Here is a 21,212-nt window from a genome sequence, read left to right as displayed (position 1 = left end):
GCAGCCAGCACATCCCTCAGCCCGCGCTGCTTCCCGCAGACCCCGTTGGCCTGTAGCAGTAAACCGCGGCCAGTGTGAGCCGCGATCTGCCGAACCTGCGGACGCGGCAGGTAAACAAACCGGCCCGGCCCGACAGGGGGCTTACCCTGGTGGGCTGTGTGCCAAAGGTTGCTGATCCCTGTTTTAGAGGGCTTCTTCACAACCAGGACAGCATTTTTTTTTTTTAAATGAAACCTGAGATTGTGGAGAGCAAGACAATCGCTTCAGAGAAGCGATGCTGAGTTGAATTGCATTTCTGTAAGGTCCAGGCTTGATTTTACCTGTTCCCTTTTTATTGAACAAGAGACCAATGTGACTTCTTTGTTATCAGTTGAAGCTGACTTGAAACTCTCCTTAACCATACTGCTGACCAACAGGGCCGGCTCTAGGTTTTTTGCCACCCCAAGCAAAAAAAAATTTGGCTGCCCCCCCGTCCCAGCCCTGGGCTCCTCGCCGCACCCCCCTGCTGCCCCAGCCCTGGGCTCTCCCCCCCCACCCACACCCCCTGCCGCCCCAGCTCTGGGCTCTCTCATTCCCCCCCACCATTGCCCCACACACACACCTCCTGCCGCCCCAGCCCTGGGCTCTCTCATTCCTCCCCACCATTGCCCCCCACACACACCTCCTGCCACCCCTGCCCTGGGCTCTCTCCCCCGCCCACCTGCACCCTCCTTCCGCCGCAGCCCTGCGTCACTGGTAACTCGCTCCCACGGCAGGTCATTCAGCAGGAATTTTAGATGTGCACAGAACACAGACAGGATTGGTTCCCATATGGTTACAGAACTGCAGTAAAGTGGAACAATTTTCAGCTTGTGTGATTGGAGGATATCTGGATGCATATTATAAGACTGTCCTACATAAATGAGGAAAAGTTGAGGTGCCTTTATTATTCTTTTGTTCCACTCTTTCTTTCTATGGGGAATTTGCCAATGCAATATCACTGTCTTCCTTTTACACAAACAAAAAAAAAGGCAATGGCTGTTGAAAATAGCAATTCCAGTCCTAATAACCACTGGGAAGCATTTCTTGCTCAATTTTATCCTACTTTTTCTACAGCAAGTTACAGTGGATCAGTATATTTGATCTGGGAGAAATGAAGTAACAGCTGCCCAAACTGAGCTTGAGCACTCCTGAATTTTGAGGTGTTCAAATCTGGAAGGCAGGTGCTGGGGGGGGCTGTGGCTCTGCGGGGGAGCACGGCAGCATGTCTGCAGCAGTGTGTCTGGCGCTGCGCGGAGCCAGACACGCTGGTCTGAGTGGCGCGGTAAGGGGGCTGAGGGGTTGGATGGGGCGGAGGTTCGGGGGGGCAGTCAGGGGCAGGGAGAAGGGGGGTTAGATGGGTCAGGGGTTTATCAGGGGACAGGTAGGGGGTGGGGTCCTAGGGTGGAAGTTGGGGGGGGTTGTCTCAGGAGGGGGCAGTTGGGGACAAGGAGAAGGGAGGCTTAGATGGGGTCCCAAGGGGCAGTTAGGGGCAGGGATCCCAGGAGGGGGCAATCAGAGGACAAGGAGCAGCGGCGCTTAGATAGGGGGTGGGGTCCTGGGGGGCAGTTAGGGGCAGGGGTCCTGGGAGGGGGTGATCAGGGGACAGGGAGCAGAGGCGCTTAGATAGGGGGTGGGGTCCTGGGGGGCAGTTAGGGGCAGGGGTCCTGGGAGGGGGTGATCAGGGGACAGGGAGCAGGGGGGGTTGGATGGGTCGGGGTTTCTGTGGGGGGCAGTCGGAGGGAGTGGATGGGGGCAGGGTGGGGCTACCCTCCCTCCCTGTGGAGTGTCCTATTTTTTTAATGTTAAACTATGGTATCCCTACTCACAGTGCAGCTCTCCATTCATGGCAGGCTGCAGCATGAGGTCTCAGCTACCTCACTCCCTCCCCCTCTTTCCTGTTGGTAGTGGTCAAGGGAATGCTGGGAAATGTAGTTCTTTCCCTGCTCCAGGGCTGGCTCTATAGGCAGGGAGCTAACCAAGGAACTACAGCTCCCAGGGCCCCCTGTTGGTTCTCAGCTCCCATGCTGGATCCCTGGCACCCCTGCAAATGGGCTGCCCCAAGCACGTGCTTGCTTTGCTGGTGCCTGGAGCTGCCCCTGCTGACCAAACCTAAACCCATTCATTGTCTCACTCATTAAATTACAGAGTTTGCAGTCTCCAAGATTACATGTTGATTTGAAAATTCTTTTGCTCATATACATTCTTGGTGGGGGACACACATGTGATCTTCTGTCACTTTATATTCCTGGCTGCATCCCGTGGTCTTCTGCAGCTGGTTTATTCGCTGTCCAAAAATATTGGCTAGGAGATTTATTTTGTGTGTGTGCGTGTGCGTGTGTTCATGTTCCTGCCAGCTGACATTTGAGCCAATGGGGGACACAGTATTTTTTTAAACCAGTTGCTTTACTTGCTTGATTTGGCTTTTGCCTTCTACAATTTGTGTGACTGTTTGCAGAAATTACCTATGACTGATTGCATGATAGGGCAGTGTTACCCGGGCTGCGTGGTCTAATTTTAGAGCTCTGCTGTCTTGCATTCTTGCCCAAAGCTCGGAGTGCCTTTGTGGGCCGGAGGATCAAAAAGCAAGGCTGAATTAGAGTCAGGGAGTGATCTTTACCTCTGCTCCAGCCCCTTTAGGCCACCTAAAAGGGTGGAGTGGCATAACAGAGTCCTAAAAGCCGCAGTTCCAGCTCTCAGTTCAGGCACTATGGAAGACCACCAAGATCTGGTGTAGGTGCATTGGGGGCACAGCAGAACGGGTTTACAGCATGCCGTGCAGAAGCCTGTATGGCAGCCCTGCTATTATAACTTTGACGAACCCCTAAGACTGTCTAAATTACACCTTGAGCCTCTTCAGCCCCTAGAGCAGCTGGACCCTCACTTCCCCTGGCCAGTTACAAGGGCTGCACAAAATCTGTCTGGAGAGGTAGAAATGTCATGGCCACAGTGTCACAAACTGTGATAAGCAGGAAAAGGGAAGCACTCAGCAAACACATGAAAATAATTTGCAGAGAAGTAGGAAGGGATATGCCTGTATGATCATCGCTGTTTTGTTTTTTTATGTTCAGCAGTGAAAACCCCCAGTGTCCTGTGTGCATATGCCAATGGAGTTGTATTTTTAGAATCCGAGCATAATTCAGTTATAAATAGAGGACATGAGTTCCTGGATTATATATACCTGGGTACTGTATTTCCTACCTCAACAGGAACAAACAAACCTCAGCACATAAACAAACATGGGTTCTATTTAGCCCCATTACTGTGGAGTGTGAGCCCCCATATAGACTTCTTTTTTTTTTTTTTTTTTTTTTTAGTACCAGATCAGGTAGGAAGTAGTTCCAGGTTATTAAACCAAACATAATGCTGTTTAACAGCTACAAGTTGTAGATGGATTTTCATTGCAGAATCTGCATTTTGTTTGATTTACCAACAGCATGTACGTAAGACACATTAGTTCTGTATACTGGTAGATCAGACTAGATTAAATTAGACTGTGGGTAACCTTTCTGTTCTCAGCAACAAGTGTTAATATAGTAATATTTTTTGAAAACATCTTTACAAGCTCCATTGTGCTTCGAATTTCACCTTTCTTAGCCTACTGATGTCTTGTAATGACCTGAGAATGTTGTGAACCCAATGTTGTGAACGCCAAAGAGTTTTATTAGAGATGGGCTGAACTGACAAAATTTGGATCCAGATCCAGGTTTCATTCTCAAAGTTGATTTGTGGATCTAACCTGGCATCACTGTGATGTTACAGATAAGTCACCTTGCAGAGAGTCTATATTAAAAAGCAGTCTTTGAAATGTGTGTGTGTATGTACATTTTGTGTGTAGGATATAATTGTATGTGGTGTATCCAAAATCAGGCCCTGAGCAATGTTCAGTTGGATATTCCTAACAGGTGACGGGGCCTCGTATATAAATGTGTGTGTGTGTGTGTGTGTGTGTACATACACAGATATATATGTGTATATCTGCACACACGTATGGTGTGATATTGGCACAGTCACTATATGTGCTTGTGTGGGGAGAGAGAGAGATTTGCATGTGTTATAAACTGTACATTACATAGACAATACAAATATATTTAATATTTGTCCAAAACCAAAGCTCTCACCCATGCTTTCCTCCCCTGATGCGTGCTTTGGAGACACCTGTTGTTACAGGAGCCACTCCATTGTGGGAGGCACATTCATTTTATTCCATAATTAGAGGGGCAGGCCCATGCTGCCAGTTACATTCAGCCATACAGCATGCTTGTCTTAGTCCCTAATTCTGCAAGGTGATAACCTCCCTCAACTCCCACTAACTTTGTTTGGATTTGGGGAAGCCTAGGAGATGCTCAGTACTTTAGTGGATCTAGCCCTTACTATATTATAATGCCCATAATAAGGGCTGCTGTCTTTAAATTCCTAGCAGTGAATGCATAAAGTGTCTCACGTGTTAATGAAATCTTAAGATTAAAGCCAGAACCACTGTTAAGAGTACAGTAAATACATGTCCTGCTGTGTCTGGCTTACTACTGCTATAAGTTCTATCACATACATACACTTTCTTTCTTTCTTTCTTTCTCACACACACCCCATCTTTTTCTCTGTTACTTTACAGAATAGAGGTTGCTGAAACCAAGTTAATATGTGAAGGTGAGATTCCTGTAGTAAGAAACTCTGCTTAATGTTTCTAGTCACCAGGGCTGAGTGTCTGCAGCACCCAGTATATGTTTAAAGAGTTTAAAGCTCCAAACACAAGTCTTCCCAGAACAATTCTGAGTCAGTCCCAGTGCATCTGCTCCCTCTCACATGTCTGTGCTAGACCGGAAGTGTCCCCAACAAGCAGATGCTAGTTAAGGTCATTGCTCTGGTGACAGAATCTGCAATGTCCCAATATCACTGGGGAGATAAGTGTTTGTTTTTCAAGAGTTTATAAGACCACTGTCAGGAATGCTTGCCTTCTTTTCCACCCCCTTATCAGTTGCAAATCAATCAGGGTCATGATAGACAACATAGTCTCCATGTTCTATATCAGCTAGCAGGATCCCCCGCTCTGTGCTCCGAAGCCATGAAACTATATGGAATCGGTGCATAGCTCATCAGATCCAAATTTCAGCAGTCTACCTCCCAGGCATACAGAACACCACAGCCAATGTCCTCAGCAGACACTTCTCCCAGGATTATGAATGGGAGCTAGACACCCAAATTCTCCACAGCATATTCCTAAAATGCGGACTGCCCTAGGTGGATGTCTTTGCTATCTTCAGGAATAGAAAGTGACCCCTTTTCGGTTCAAGAGCAGGTCTGGGCCACCACTCCTTAAGAGACACCTTCCTTCTAGCTTGGAAGAAGGGTCTGTTCTATGTGTTTCTCCAACACCGCTGATACTAAGGGAGATTAACACGATCAGACAGGATAGAGTCAGAATTATCCTTATAGTGCTGACCTGGCCGAGACAAGTTTGGTATCCATACCTGCCTCACCTAGTTGTCCAAGTGTTGTTTGAGCTCCCGACCATTCCTCATCTCCTGTCACAGGATGCTGGTCGGGTGCTTCATCCCAACCTAGCAGTTTTCCGCCTCAGGGCATGGCTCCTAGATGGTTCATGGGGTTACATTCCTCTTGCTCTTTGGAAGTACAACAGGTGTTATTGAATAGTAGGAAGAGATCAATCTGCACTACTTACCTGCAGAAATGGAAGAGATTCTTCCATTGGCGTTGTTGTCACTGCCTCCGGTGCCACTCTCAATCATCCTGGATTACCTGTAGGATTACCTGTAGGGTTATCCGTTAGTTTGATTAAGGTCCATTTGGCCACAATATCAGCCTTTCACCTCCAGTAGAAGTATTCTCCATATTTGCTTTTTTGGTATTGTCCTTGTTTATTAAGGGTTTGGGGATTCTCTGTCCACAGATGAGAAACTCTGCCCTAAACTGCAACTTCAGCCTGGTACTCTTACCTTATGATACCTCCATTCGAACCAAGGGCAGCCTGTTTTCTGTTGCATTTATCCATAAAGATGGCTTTTTTAGTTGCCATCACATCAGCCTGTAGCATTAGGGAGATTGGAGCCTTGGTGGTAGATTCCACCCCCTTTATGGTGTTTTTTAAGAACAAGGTTTCTTTTCATCCCCACCCTAAATTCTTACCTAAGGTTCTATCAGAGTTCCACCTTAATCAATCCATTCATCAGTGTTTATCGCAAAGCCACATCGTTCTCTACAGGAATCTTATTTACGTACCTGGATGTTAGAAGAGAATTGGCCTCCTACTTAGATATAACCAAGCAGTTTAGGAAGTCACCTCAGTGCTTCATTTCCTTTGTGGAAAGATCCACAGGGGTCCTTGATCTCTATTAAGAGACTATCCAGAGGATATCTGGATGTATTCTCACTTGTTATGATGCTGCAGGCATTCATCCGCCCCAAAGGGTGGATAGCACATTCAACTAGATCTCAGCAACATCTATGGCAGACCGCCAGATGCTTTTGAATAGACCCCCAAAATCTTTTTATTTACTTATTATTGTTGTTGTTTTTTTATCATTTTCTCTGGAGTTTGGATCTTGACTATACCTTGACCAAGAAATTTGGATCTTGAAAAAAATAATTGACTCACCCGATCTACAACATTACAGAAGACTGTACCAGTATCTGAAATATGCCAGGCCGCTACACGGGCTTCAGTACATTCCTTTTCAAAACATTTACGCCTTAATCCATGCTGTCCGAGCAGAGATGGCACTTGGTTCTGCAGTACTGTCTTCAGTTCTGGACTTCGTTCTGAAGCTCCCGCCTCCATCTGGGAATACTGCTCGGAAGTCACCGGAAGTGGCGCACCCATAGGGGTGCTACTCTAAGGAGAAGAGGTTGCTCACTTGTGCAATAACTGCTGTTCTTCAAGCTATGTCCCTCTATGGGTGTTCCACTACCTGCCCTCCTATCCTTTTGCTTTCGGGCCTTTAGGGATGTTTGGTTGGAGAAGGAACTGAGGGCCGGCTCACCTGTAATATTTTTTTCAATGAGGAAATGGACATTAGAAAAGACTACTTTTATGCTGAAAATAAAAATTGTTATGTTTGTTCCAAATTGGTGGGAGAATGGGTGAAAAATCTGTCCTGAGAAGTGTGGGGATTGGGGGAAAAAAATACAGATTGATATTTGTAGTATTTCAATGTATCTTCTCTTTGTGATCATATGGCATAGCATCATGCATACTGTTCTTGCTGTATATTTTGATTCCCTGTTTCTCAAGAGGAAAAGTGCTTAAAAGAGAAAGAAATGAGACTTCAGAAAGGATGTGGTAAATGTCTGTATTATAACATGGGCTTCAGAAATCCTCCTTTGTGTTTCTAAGATGTTTTATTTATGAAGGGCAGGTGGTAGAGAGGTGCCTCACAATCGTGGCTACCCCTGTGAAGCATCACACTGAGGCACGGGCTGATCATTTCCCCCACCAACAAGTCCACCAGCTTACATGTGGGCTATTAATGACCACAATGGACTAGCATCTTGGTTTTACATCTCATCCAAAATACATATAGTATGGACAGCATTATATTTATGCCTACAGAGCACATATCTCCAAAGACCTGGTTTTAATCTTTGTTTCCAAATGGCTGTTTCTGATGAGTCAGTTAGATGTGCAACATAGAGCTAAATTCTGTCTTCAGATGTGCTCTCAAAGCTTGTGTTGCCTTCAGTGGGAGCTACTTGAATATTCGAGGGCAGAATTTGGCCGACAGTAAGTACGTGTGCAGTTGGGATCTCTGAGGGGAATGGCGCAATCTATTAGCTTAGAGTAGTTGCCTTGGACAGAGAAAGATAAGCAAGAATGTACCTGTAAATACCTGTGCCTCTCCCACTTGATAATTGGTCTATCTTCCCCATTATAGCCCTGGGCCAGGAGGCAAGAACTGCCGGGGAGCCAGTGTGGAACACACAGTGTGTGAAAATTTACCCTGCCCTAAAGGAGCGCCTAGCTTCAGGGACCAGCAATGCCAGTCTCATGACAGATATACCAACAAGAAGAAAAGCCTCTTGACAGCTGTCATCATTGATGGTAAATTCACCAACTTTCTATATAGTTCCTCACCACTTTTTTTTCCCCGTGGTTTTTCGGCCCGTCTCGATTGATCCCCCATTTGTCAGCAGAGACTGCTGTGGAGTTATCCCCAGAGGGTAGATCTGGAGGGCAGTTAAAGGGAATTCCTGATTCTCATGACCATCTTGTCTCCCTTGTTTTTAGCCTCTCAACAAGATCTGTTGGGCAGGCCAGTTCTACAGCCAGCCTTGGGATGTAACCACAGCCCTTTAGTTCCATAACCTCTCCCAGGCTCTCATTAAAATGTCCCCATCTGAACAGGCAGGTACCATGGGAATTGGAGCTTTCTGATCAGTTTTAACATGAGGAAATAGAAGCAAAATCTGGAACTGAAAGCAAGGAGGAGGCTTCACCTTGGGATGTTACTTGCATGATTCCTTGCCCGCTTCAGCACGTTTGTACATCTACTTGTATTTAAATTTGTCATTATTCCGAAACAATTTTCCTTGGCGAAGTCTTGATACTTGCTTGGGCGGACTTGAAAAGTCATTCTGAAATGATTCGGTTCTATGAAAGATGAGATTCACTAAGCTGGTTTCCAGAGAAACAGGCCCCTGTTATCACCATCTGCTGATAAATGTACCAGGCCACATTCGTGTGGGCTGATCCTCTCCTGGTCGTACTGAAATGGTGCAGAGCAGGGCTTTTGATCAAGACTGAGTGTATGTCTGTACTGCAGCTCCTTATTTCCAGCTCGCATAGACAAGATGCGCTAGTTTTGACCGAGTTAGTGTGCTAAAAATAGCAGTGGTAGCCCCGTGAGTACAATCCCATCTGAGACCCAGGGTATGTACTTGGGTGGCTAGCCTGTGCCGCAGCCACGCTGTTATTTATAGTGCACTAGTTTGATCAAAGCTAGCGTGCATACATCTCTCCAACCTGCAAATTACACCTTCAGCTGCTGTGTACCCTTACACATCTGGCAGCTTCTGTCCCCTTCAGACGTTAGCACCCAACAAATCAGGTCTGATGCACAGTGCTCCAGTGCTTAGAGGCCCCCAGGACTGCTTGCTGTACCAGCAGGAAAAGGGATGTTTGTGCAAAATTTGGCCTGTCCTGCCCGGAAAGCAATGCTGCCGAGCTGTTTCTATGATAGCAGTCCCTCAGCTGAAAGCCAGGCCTGCCCCACTGCACAGCTGAGAGGACTGCAGTGGGTAGAAAAGGTTAACGGTGGACATCAGCTCACATATTTCAGTCTTGGCTCATTTCTCATCAAAGCCAACAACAGCAAACTACCTTCATGTTATCCCAGCACATAACGTTACTTATGCAAAAAAAGTCTGCAGAAATGTGCTGTATTATTCGCCGTGGACCACAGTCAGCTCTGGTGTCAGCAGTTCCAAAGGAATTGCAAACATTTATGCCAGGACTTAGTTTGGGCCATAGTGAATAATATAAAAGTTCTGTGCTTTATTTCTTTTGCATAAGTAAGAGATGCTCACACCCAGCCCCAGTGGGGTTTGTTTAAAAATGATTACACAATTAGGCAGCAGTTTTCCAGTGACTCTAACTTAGGTAGATGCCCAAAAACTATTGAAATTCCATGGGATTTGGGCACCTACCTCCACTTGATGATTTTGAAGGTCTCATCTGGACCCCCCATTTATTAATTATTTTTTTAAAACCCTTTTCTAGCTGAAAGCTGCCTAATTATATTAACATTATTGTGCATCAGAAACATATTGCAAGTCCCCTCTTCTCACAAAAGAAGGCAAGGAAAACACCGGTGATTGGGGAGGGGGGGGAGAACAGGTACTTCTGGGTATCACCACTTGAAAATGAGACCTGTGACTGCCCAGCCCAGCTATCAAGCAACCACCTAAAGAGGGCAGAGGTGATAGGGGATTGCAAACCCTCTAGTTAGTAGGGGAATGGCAGATGCTGTTCCAGGGTTTCCAAAGCTGTACTGGCTAGTTGGAGTCCTGATCTTGCAGGAGGTGCAGATCCTCCTGAACAGCACCCAGCACTTTGCAGAATCAGGCCCTACCTAGGGACTTCTCAGGTCCGGGATTATGGAAGAATTCTTCTTGAAGCGCATCCCCACTTCTTTGAGTAAGAAATGATTCTCTTCAATAGCTTCTCTTATAACGACGTGTCTAACCTCTGTGCATCTCCTAGCCCTATCCTGTTCCTCCTGTTCCTGCCCTTGAGAGTTTTTGTTTATTACAGACTCTCTCACCTTAATTCCTGTAGGTCCCAATCCAGTGCCCATTAAAATCATTCTCTAGTGGGCCTTGGATCAGGCCTGTAGTGTCTGTCTGTTTCTTTCCTTCAATTGCTCTTGCATTAGATGCTAAGACCATTCCTAAACAAGTAGGACATGTTCCAGTCCCCATTCATTCTGCTCTCACGGCTGTTCAGTATCTTCCCCATTTCTATAATGTTTTCCATTGCTCAGGGCTGGATACAAATTCCCAGATGTCACTCTGTCACTACCTAAAAGTTTCAGAGAAACATCTCCTTCCACCTGTACTTGTTAACTCAGGGTCCCCTAGGAATTTTGCTTTGGTTTGTTACTGCTGGGCTGAAAGCTGTTCACCCTCCAGGTATTCAGTTCCTGTTCCCGAGTCTTCCCCGTACAGGTTTAGACTGTCTCTCTCTCTGCCTTGCCCACCTCTCTGTTTATTTTAGCTTTCTTCCTTTTTGCTGGCTGCAGTATGGCTCCTTGATGTCTCCTCCTCCCTTGTCTGCTAGTTTAATCTCCACCACTCCCACAAACAGAGCTCCCCATTACTAGTGTATGCATGCCCTGTCTGTGCAGATGGAGCCCATCCCACTTTTATAGGCCTCATTTGTTCCTAAAAACTAGCAAATACACAACCCGCACTGGAGTGCCATTAAAGCCAACAATTCGTGTGTATACACCAATTTTTCAGACGCTCATCCAGTTTTGAACCTTTTTGCCTTAGACCCAGTTCAGATATTACAGTCATTCTAAGAACTCTGCCCCAGAAGTGCCTTTCTTCATGTGACTTCCTCGCATAGTTTGGTTTGCAGGGCCTCCTACTTAAATCCCTCTCGGGGCTCCACTAGACTATTGCCTCATCCCCAGTTCCCTCCAGGACCTTGGCCACCCTGATGATGATTATTTTGGCACCCAGGAGGCTGATTGACAGGTGCCCATTATTAATTAATATCACCCTACCACTACTCCCTACCTCTTCCTTAGCTCAGTTCTCCTCCCACCTCCACATCGCTAAAAGTATTGGTCCAGCAGCCTTGGCTTTTCGCTTCTTTCTGCTCGATACGCGTGTACAACTTCCCTCCTTTAGTCTCTCGCAGAAGCGAGAACCTGCTTAACAATTTCACTGTGCGGTTTACCGCCCTTCCTGGCCACCCACCACTTCCATTTCCCTCTTCCATCCAGAATAATCCAATTCCCATCAGCTGCTCTGCATTATGCAGTCCAAACCCTTCTGCTCTTGGCATGGTCTCTCTGCAAATGGCTCGTCTGTGAATCTCCCATTCTCGTGAGCATTGCAGGCTGACGGGAAGTTTTCTCTGAGAATTGATCTTAGCTCTTAAGGTGCGTTAATGTGTTGACACCACATGTGGTTACTCACTCTCTACTTCTTCACTGAGGAAGCTTCACATCCAATGCTACTTACAAATCACAGGATTCCTTGCCGTTTTTACTCACTCAGCGCTTAATGCACGGGGTCAAAGTGGTCCGTGGCGTAACTCTGTTACTTTCAATGAAGTTACAGCAGAGATGAACTTGGCCCAAAGTCCAGAGATACAGGGCTGTTGTGCAGAAGCAGTGAAAACCACAGTTACGTTCATCTGGACAGGTTCCAAATTGCTTTCCAAGCCGTATATACAGGAACTGTTTTTACCCTCAGTGAAGGCAACCTGTGGAACCTGGCACCTGTTTACTTCAGGCACGGGAACATTACAAAGCAGCGTGGGACGGAAAGTGAAGGAAAATAGCAAATCTGTGTGGAAAGAGCTGTGTGTTCTCGATTGATCACAGGTGTTAGGTAATCCTGGGTGTGACACACAGGAGCACTGGGGGGGAGACTGAACTTTATTTCCTGGCCTCAGTTAGCTGACATGGGTGCCAGTATCCACTGACTAACGGTTGCTGTTACAGTCAGATCCTCGGATTTATGTTTCTTACAACAGACGTCACCCTAGGATCCTGGTGCAACCTAGGTGCCATGCTGGGCTCACGCTGGTGCACCCTAGATGCTGTGCTGGAGCACAGTTTGAATGCTGATGAATAGGGAAAATGTCACCCATTGAATCACTAACATGACTTCCTGCAGAAGCCTGGGTGAAGCTCTCTCATCCTCAGGGCAGCCTGTCTCCCATTTGACTGGGGGTAACGCGATAACAGAAGAGCTCTTGAGCTATTTGCACTGTTAGGTTTTTTTGAATAAATATACATATAGTCAAAAAAAAAAAACCCTGTTTTTCCTTCCGCGGAAGCAGCCGTCGTCCATAAACCGTTTAGAACGTTTCACAAGCTCTTTTCAAGGAAGCAAAATAACAGATGCCGGGAGTAATTGCAGCCTATGAAATTGCAACTCGGCACCTCTCAAAGGTTCCTGAATAAAAAGGCTCCATTGTGAAGGCTACTTCTGAGATGTACAGTCCCTGTGCTTTGGCTGCCGACTTCACTGAAATCCATCATAACTGCCTTGCTCATAACGGTGCCGTTGCCATCCGTGGCTCTCATCACACACTTATAGGAAGGGAGTGCTCTGTTGTTGTTGTTTTTTAAAGGGACGCCGCCACCTTGCAGGGATTCTGTTTCCATTGATGGAGTCAGCACCCCAGCTCTCCCCAAGAGGACACAGACTTCTGTTAGGGAGCATTTGCAGAACAATATTCAGGATACTTGACCCATTTAGGTCACATGCTGCGCTAACATTTTTTTATTCTCCTCTTGCCTTATTGCTGCAGGTGCCACATCAGTCTGGCTTTAGGAGCAGCCAGAAATCAGCTAGGGCACTTCTCTGGGCCAGCAGGGGCTGTGGGTGCTTTGGACGCCCCATGTGAAAAACAGAGTGGAAGAACCCCCTGCTTTTGAGAGCCACTCTGCAACCTGCACTCCCAGAGGTGTTGGCAAACACCTGAGGGAGCTGCCTTCAGCAAGAGGGGAGGGATATTGCCATTCTTGGGCCTGATGGAAAATTAAGGAGGGAGGAGCTAAAAAAACAAAAGCTGTCCGCTGACTTGAGCAGGGTCGGTTCTGCTTTACAAAGGTGCAGGGGAGTATATGCTCAGACCCTCTGCCTGCCGTACGGTTCCTAATGGACACTGGCATACCTTAATACATAATGGAGAGGACGGCTCATTTGAGCTAAGGCTGTGAATTAGAAATATTTCCCGCCACATGGGTAGAGCAGGCAGTCAGAGTTGTTCACAGCTGCAGGAACAGAAACAACCAGACGGGCACTCCCCTATGCAGGCCAGTCCTTGTGCAGCTTTCACAGAAAATGATATCAAAATCCAGCTAGTGAGAAATTGCTTTGATTTGACGGGGTAGGGGGGGAAGCAAGGACTTTGAGCACTGATAGGACGCACCTGTGATGCCTCCCTAAAGCAAGACAGCCGGGCAGGGTGCAGGTTGGCTTGGCATTCTTGGAGTGCTGACAGGTCTGGTTTAAGTATATAAACAATTCCAAACCACGTTCTCCCGTGTCTTCTCCTCTGTTTCCCAGCGTCCACACAGTGAAGGTTTCTTGAGCCTTTGAATAGAGACAGACCTCAACCAACCTCTGGCCAGCCCTGATTCTCCGTTGCGTTAGAACTCTGCTCAGACATACTAGAGAGATGGGCTGCAGCGAGGGAAGTTTAGCAGGAAGGGACCTGTACAAATGGCCTTAGTGTATCAAAGAACCTGGCCTCCTGTCTCGTAAATTGAACACTACCGAGCTCTGGGGATGATGCAGGCTTTGGTGTAGGCCAACACTGACATCAGAATGTCAGTAGGTTCTTTCTCTGGGTCTGTCTGTGCGGCAGTCGTAGGCTGTGATTGCGGCTTGAATTGATGTACCCAGGCTAGCTCGGGTCCCAGAACAGTGAAACTATGGCAGCACAGGCTTCAGTACTGGCTGTACAAACCCACCCGGCACCCTAGATAATTACTGTGCTGAAGTCACTCTGCAGCTTCCTTATTCCAGGATCCGAGCTAACTAGATTAAACCTAGCTCGGGTGTGTCAGCTCAAGGTGTGGTCGCAGTATAGACATACCCTTCGGTACAGTCTGTGTGCAGCAGAGAGCAGGAGTGAGTTCTGGAAATCAAAACATCTCACTCTGCAAATGCATACACACGAGAACCCTGGCACCTGCTGTTAATTATATAGTTTGAGCCTTTTAGTCCCTTATTCCTCTAGTTATAATAAAAAATATAATATATGGAGATCTACCTAACTCATAGAGCTGGAAGGGACCCCGAAAGGTCATCGAGTCCAGCCCCCTGCCTTCACTAGCAGGACCAAGTACTGATTTTGCCCCAGATCCCTAAGTGGCCCCCTCAAGGATTGAACTCACAACCCTGGGTTTAACAGGCCAATGCTCAAACCACTGAGCTATCCCTCCCCGTAAATGTCTAAACATTTACCCCACAGTTCCCTCCAAAGTAAATGTCTAAACATACAATATAATATATTATTACTAGAATGGGCAAATAATGCTCATCTTTTCCCAACAATATATGTTTGCTTTCTAGCAAGCGAGTTTGCTGGCAGCAAAGCAAATTTTAGCAAATATTTGTGCAAAATGAGTTTTAAATTTCTGAACACAAACGTGCTCACTGGAAACCTGGTTTCAAGAGTTAAGCTCAGTCAAGAAACAGCCACAAATCACACGGTCGATGTGTCCATTTAGAACCAGCTTGCACAGCTTGAATTTTGTAAATGAAATGTTCACCGTGAGCTGCTTGTGCCCATTCTAGAGACCAAGGATTGTGCATTGGAATTATGCAGGGAAAGATATAAGCCCAGTTGACAGAAAGAGAAGGGAAAATTGCTCCAGTAAGTTACTCATTCAGTTCTAAAATGACAAGTATTGCCGATGATTCAAGTCTCCCATACCTCTTGCTTTTTCACCATTTCTGCATCTTCAGATAAACAGTGCATCTTGGAGAGGTAGAATGCTGGGCTTGACTGGAAACAATGGGTCAAGCAGCCTTAAAGCGGAGACCGTAAGAATCTGAGCACACTTAGAGTTATCAATAAATATGTACTTGTCAGTGTAGTTGTATAGAGTCCGTGTTACGTACTTACTATATTCATGCATCTTGTTCCATCAGACATTCTCGTGCTCTGTCTAAATGCTGCTGTTGCTCCTGAATGAAGTTGCCAATCTTGTGTATTTTTTCAGATAAGCCGTGTGAACTCTTCTGCTCTCCTCTGGGGAAGGAGTCCCCTGCGTTGGTGGCAGACAGGGTTCTTGATGGTACTCCATGTGGGCCTTATGAGACTGACCTCTGCGTACATGGCAAGTGCCAGGTGGAGTAACTTTCTATTGTTTATTTTCCAAGTATATCTATTGTCCTGGGCTGCTGTGAGCTGTGTCGGTTGTTTATGATCAGCCAGCGTCACTGAGGGTGGCTCTGAGACCGCCTGTGAAATAACTATGTGGTTCTGTTTCGCAAAAGCAACTGCAAGAGTTTCCTAATCGTGTGTTTTGTTTGAAGAGCTATGGTAAATTCCTGAGATATAAGACCATGTCACTGAACAGCTGGAGATGCTTTAGGATGTGATCCTATCCCGTCTAGTCAACAGATTGGTTGGGTTTGAAGGGACAGATAGTGGGTCATCTGGTCTGTTTAACTCCTGCGTTTTGGCTGCTCGTTGGAGGAATCCAAAATGCCACTCGCGGGATTGAAATGGCCACTATCCTGTTGTATGTGTCTTATGTTATTGACGTCACAACCCTTTTCAGCATGTCCACAAATACCAAGATGGGCTTACAAAGCAAATTGTTTATAAAGCCTCAGAAAATTGCAAGCATAGACCCAGAGGCACTGGGCTGGAGCACGGCCCAGCTCAGCTCAGCATGCTTCAGTGCAAGGAAACTGCTGAGTGCAGAAGGGCTGAGAGAAGCTATCCTCAGCCCCATCCTATGCTTTGGGGGCTGCTGACCCACATGGCCAGCTTGTGCCTGGCTACTGCAGGCTATGGATGGGAATAGTGGAAAAGCTCACTTCTCCCATCCAGTGCAATTTGGCTGTGCTTGAAATTCACTGGCCATGCCCTTAGCATGCCCATCCCCACCCCTGCCTCGTGTGGGGTATCAGGAATTGAAATAGGGTGTGGGAAGGGTAGTGGTACTCTTCCAAACTCTGCCCAGAAAATAAGCTCCACCCACTTGAGGCACCAACGTGAGATGCCACTTTCAGTAGGTTGTACCAATGTTCAAAATCTGATCATTCATGCTCTGCTGGGTTCTTCGGACTTGACTTCCTCTTAGCGAGTTGGGCAGTGAGCAGTAGTGTGTCTCGAGCCCACTCGATTCAGCACCAAAACGAGCTGTCACTCGGAGCAGATTATGTAGCTCTTCATAGTGTGATCCTTTGCCTCCTGTCTTACCTGCTTTGATGAGCAGTCAAATTGGTAACAATGTAGGCTTTTAAAGTATCTTCATTGGACATTTGACTTAGGACCCACTGAAAGGAATGGGGCTAGTCCCACCTTTTGGAGCTGTTGTTTCAGGCTATTTGCAGGTGGTTTTCATTGCATTGGTTACACTCAATTCACATTTTCTCACAACAATAACAGCTAGAAGTTGAGTGGTGGGTTTTCTTATATGAAAAACTGATATTAGGAAAAACTTTTTCACTAGGAGGGTGGTGAAGCACTGGAATGGATTATCTAGGGAGGTGGTGGAATCTCCTTCCTTAGAGGTTTTTAAGGTCAGGCTTGACAAAGCCCTGGCTGGGATGATTTAGTTGGGAATTGGTCCTGCTTTGAGCAGGGAGTTGGACTAGATGACCTCCTGAGGTCCCTTCCAACCCTGATATTCTATGATTCTATGATATTCTGAAGAAGAAGGAAGCAGCTGGGAGCGATGCAGATAAAGTGCACTACTGCATACCAGCCAGAGTCTAGCCGTAATTAAATACCCACCACAATGGTCTCCTCTGCAGTGTCCATGGGTCACAGAGTCCTTCCGTGTGGACCCTCCATCGTGGCAGAAACTCTGTGGTTCTTCTCTGTTTGGCCCATACGTGGGGCTTGAAAGTGCATTTGAGATTCTACTGTCAAGTAACTGGGATGAGGGTGGTCTAGCCTAGTGGCTGGAACGGGCAGCAGGCCTAGTGGCCAGAGTCAGTCCCCAGAGCCAGGGTTCAAAACCGGAGGACGGACTGGATACCAGAGCCAGGGGGTCGAGCTGGACTCAGTAGTCAGGAGCCGCAGCTGGGGGTCAAAACTGGAGGTCAGGAGCTTGAGCAAACAGGGTCTCAGGCAAGGAGGGGCTCGAGGGAGGGACAGGAAAGAGGCAAGGCTGGGTGCAAGGCAGGAGCAACAGGAACAAGGTAATGCAGGCACAGTGGGGGTGTGAGTGTTGAGAAGCCAGCGAGCTGCCGCTGTTGCTGGCTTAAAAGCTGGCCTGCTGGCCTCAGCAACCAGTCACATTGTGTGTGGCTAATCAGGCAGCTGCTGCAGACCAGATGTACTGATGAGACTGCCTGGAAAATAGCTCGGCTGCAGGCCCTGATTCCTGACATTGCCCCAGCAATTAGATTGGCAAAAGACCTGTTGAGTCATCCAGTCCGTCCCCAGCCAACGCTGGATTTTCCCTTCACATCATTCGCTGGTTTCTCTGGTCTAGTTTTAAATGTGCCAAGTGATGGGGCTGGCACCTTTTCCTTGGGAGACTATTCCTCAATCTGATACATCTGCTGGGACATCTCTCCTGATGTTTAGCCTACACCTGCATTGACTTCAGCGGAGCCATGCTGATTTGTGCCGGCTGAAGATCTGGCACAGTAACCTCAGCACCAGTTCTAAGCTCTGTCATGTATTTCCTAAGACGTAGTGGTTAAGGGGCACAGCACCAGGTCATTCACAGGAGGAGCAGCTCCCCTGACTTCAACCGTTCTCTGCTCCCTGTGCAGAAATGGGATAACCGCCTGGTGGCTTCTCCTCTCACTGCCACGTTTCGACCTTGCCATGTGGGTAGCACATGCAGGGAAGTTTCCTGCCTCTCTCTGCCAAACGGCCCTGAGAGGGACATATTTAACCCAGCCCTTCTCTTTTGCTCAGAGAAGGAATCAGTAACAGCGCCTTGCTAGGGACCCAGGCACGGGGGTTTATTTTCTCTATACATTAGTTACCATGTGGTGCCCTTGACATAGGCAGGTTCATGGTACATCCCTATTACGGATTTTCTTCCCTTTCCAACCACCTCCAAAGAAATGCCATTAATAATCTTTTCTAGCAGGGCCAGCTGTGCACCTCCCAGATGCACGCCAATGACCATTGCACTGGCCTAGCCAGTGTTATACTTAAGGCTGCTCAAAATCAGCTGTGAATGCTAAATCAAGTGTTACGGCAAAGCACGTTTCCTTCTTTCCGGGAGTAGAAGCCTGCTCCCCTCCAAATGAAATTCTTTATGCGCAGTGTCTTTTGGAGATACATCATGAAAGTGAATTACACTTCAGCTCGGGGGCAGCTGTCTTAAACTGTGCGGAGAGGTGATGACAGCTGCAGAACATTCAGTCCGTTTGCATCTGGCTCAGAGAAAATGCATAATGATGGATGCAACCCGGGAAGGCTTTAAAGCCGCATGAACTCCTTTGTACTGGTCTTCTGTTTGAGTAGCTTAGTGTAATGAATTGCTGAACATGACAGCACATCCCACTTAGAGGAGATACTCAGCTAACTAGCTGCCTGACAGAACAGTTTAGGGTGTGTATTAATTTACTGGTCACATACGGGGTGTACAAAGCCTCGAAGCAGGCGTTACAGGGGACCTGGTGAGGATAGTAAGTGATGAAATGGAATGCAGGTGCTGCAGAGATGTATTTTTCATGCCGTGTAATGCCTCTGTAGTTAGAGGCTATAGATGGCAGGGATGACACATTGCCAGTGTAATGTGCACATTTGCAGGAACCATTGTCTGTTGGAATTCCTGGACTGTTCTTCTAAACAGCCCCTTTCCCTGTTTCCTTCAGCAGTAAACTCTCCTAAACAAATCTCGTCTTTTCTGGCTGCAAAATGAATTCAGATAGAGTCAGCAAAGTCGCTCACTATGGAGGAGTTTTTGAGACAGGGAGGGAGAACCACATCACATCCAATAAACCTCAAAGTATCCCAGCACTCTGTCACGGAGTTTGGGGGAGACAAGGCCCAGCACCCTCGGCTTCCTGTGATTCACCATGACTCTCAGCCAGCCAGTAGAACAGAAGGTTTATTTAGATGACAGGAACACAGTTCAAGACAGGTCTTGCAGGTACAGACAACAGGACCCCCTCGGTCAGGTTCATCTTGGGGGGTCAGGGGAGGCCAGGAGGTCTGTCTGGCCTCCTCTCCATTTTCCCAGCCAGCTCTAAACTGAAAACTCTCCAGCCCCTCCTCTCCCTTTGTCTCTTTCCTGAGCCAGGAGGTCACCTGATCTCTTTGTTCTTCAACACCTTTAGTTGGCACCTTTGCAGAGGAGGGGTCCAGGCCATTAGTTGCCAGGAGACAGGGTGTCGGCCATTCTCTGTGCAGACAGGATCACACTGGCCCCCTAGTGCTCTGCAACAATCACACACCCCTAGACGCTAGAGAAATGCATAGGGGAAACTGAGGCACCCACACAGCATTCAGCGAAAACATTAAGAACATGCCCACTTCATCACACACCCATTAGGAGTGAAAGCCTAAAATTCTGTTTTCATTTACATTTTATGAATGCAGTTGGCTTCCAGCTTCCTTTGATAGAGGCAAGTTTATTGGATTCAGATCTGAATAATGGAAAAGGAGCGTTTTTCTTGGTCAGTTTCACCAAAATTAAAGCAAAGCCGTCATGAGTAAGCATGTGTCTACACTGCAGTTAGACACGCAGCTGAGCCGTGCCAGCTGACTCAGGCTTGCAGGGCTCGGGCCCCGGGGCTGTTTCATTGTGGTGTAGACATTCCAGCTCGGGCTGCAGCCCGAGCTCTGGGACCCTCCCACCTTTCAGGGTTCTAGAACCCTAGGGTCCTAGGCCCTGCCCCCACTCCACCCCTTCCCCCGAGGGTGCCCCATATTCAACTGGTGCCTCCCCAGAGTGGGGGGGGCATGAGCAAAAGGGCAGGTCACGTGTGTGTCCCCCCAGCCCGGGGCCACCACACTCTCCCCGCCCATGTTACCTGCGGGGGCGGGGCGCTTTGTCCTTCCGCTGCGCCTGCCCTCCCAGCACGTTCTGGGCCGTGCGTCGCCCAGGCCCGCCCCTCCGTTCCTCCCCCAGCACGCCGCCAAACTGCTGATGGCGGCCGGCGGGAGGCACTGCGGGGGACGGAGACGAGCTGATCGGCAGGTGGGGGGGGAGGAGGGACTTGCCTGTGTGTGCTCAGCACCCACTATTTTTTTTCCGTGGGTGCTCCAGCCCTGGAGCATCCATGGAGTCGGCGCCTATGCCGCCCACTACCAGCAATGCCATGTAATATGCTGCCAGTATCATCTGAAGGCAGTGACATAAGTGAATTAACACCATGATAATACAGTAGAAACATCTGGAGCCATAGATACACAACTAGTGTGTAATCACCATGGTATACACCAGTGGTTCTCAATCTATTTATCATTGTGGGCTGCATATGCAGCTCTCTAAGTGTTATGTTGGTCACATCCACACAATATATATACTACCTGTATGGTCCTGAGGATGTCACATGGGCCGCAGCTGTGTGCTGATTGGGCCGCGGGTTGAGAACCCCTGGTATACCCAGTATAGCACTGGCTTCTGGAGCCAGCAATATAAATGAAGCAATTGAGAACAAACGGGTCGGGGTTCACCTGCGTGACATCAGATGGATATCCATATGTAACAGGCACACCTGCTCTAGTGGCTTTCCCAATTCCGGGTTAGCCTTCATTCTTTCTAAAGTGCTCTTCAGCAGGCCTGTGAGGCTTATTGGTAATAAACTTCAGACACAGGCGACCTCTCTGCCCT

The 21,212-nt window shown here is 47.6% G+C and overlaps 1 protein-coding gene across 1 annotated transcript in view; it reads left to right on the top strand.

Annotated features, from left to right (window-relative positions):
• The window catches only part of ADAMTS17 (ADAM metallopeptidase with thrombospondin type 1 motif 17), a 271,681-nt gene that overhangs the window by 150,659 nt on the left and 99,810 nt on the right, over positions 1–21,212 (top strand). The window contains exons 13-14 of the mRNA XM_065412384.1: positions 7,908–8,074; positions 15,450–15,577. Of these exons, the coding sequence (XP_065268456.1) occupies positions 7,908–8,074; positions 15,450–15,577 (295 nt within the window). The remainder of the gene's footprint in view (positions 1–7,907; positions 8,075–15,449; positions 15,578–21,212) is intronic.

The sequence above is a fragment of the Emys orbicularis genome, chromosome 10 (genome assembly GCF_028017835.1).
Source record: "Emys orbicularis isolate rEmyOrb1 chromosome 10, rEmyOrb1.hap1, whole genome shotgun sequence".
Lineage (NCBI taxonomy): Eukaryota > Metazoa > Chordata > Testudines > Emydidae > Emys > Emys orbicularis.
The sequence above is the reverse complement of the archived record's forward strand: the minus strand, read 5'-3'. Positions and strand labels throughout refer to the sequence as shown.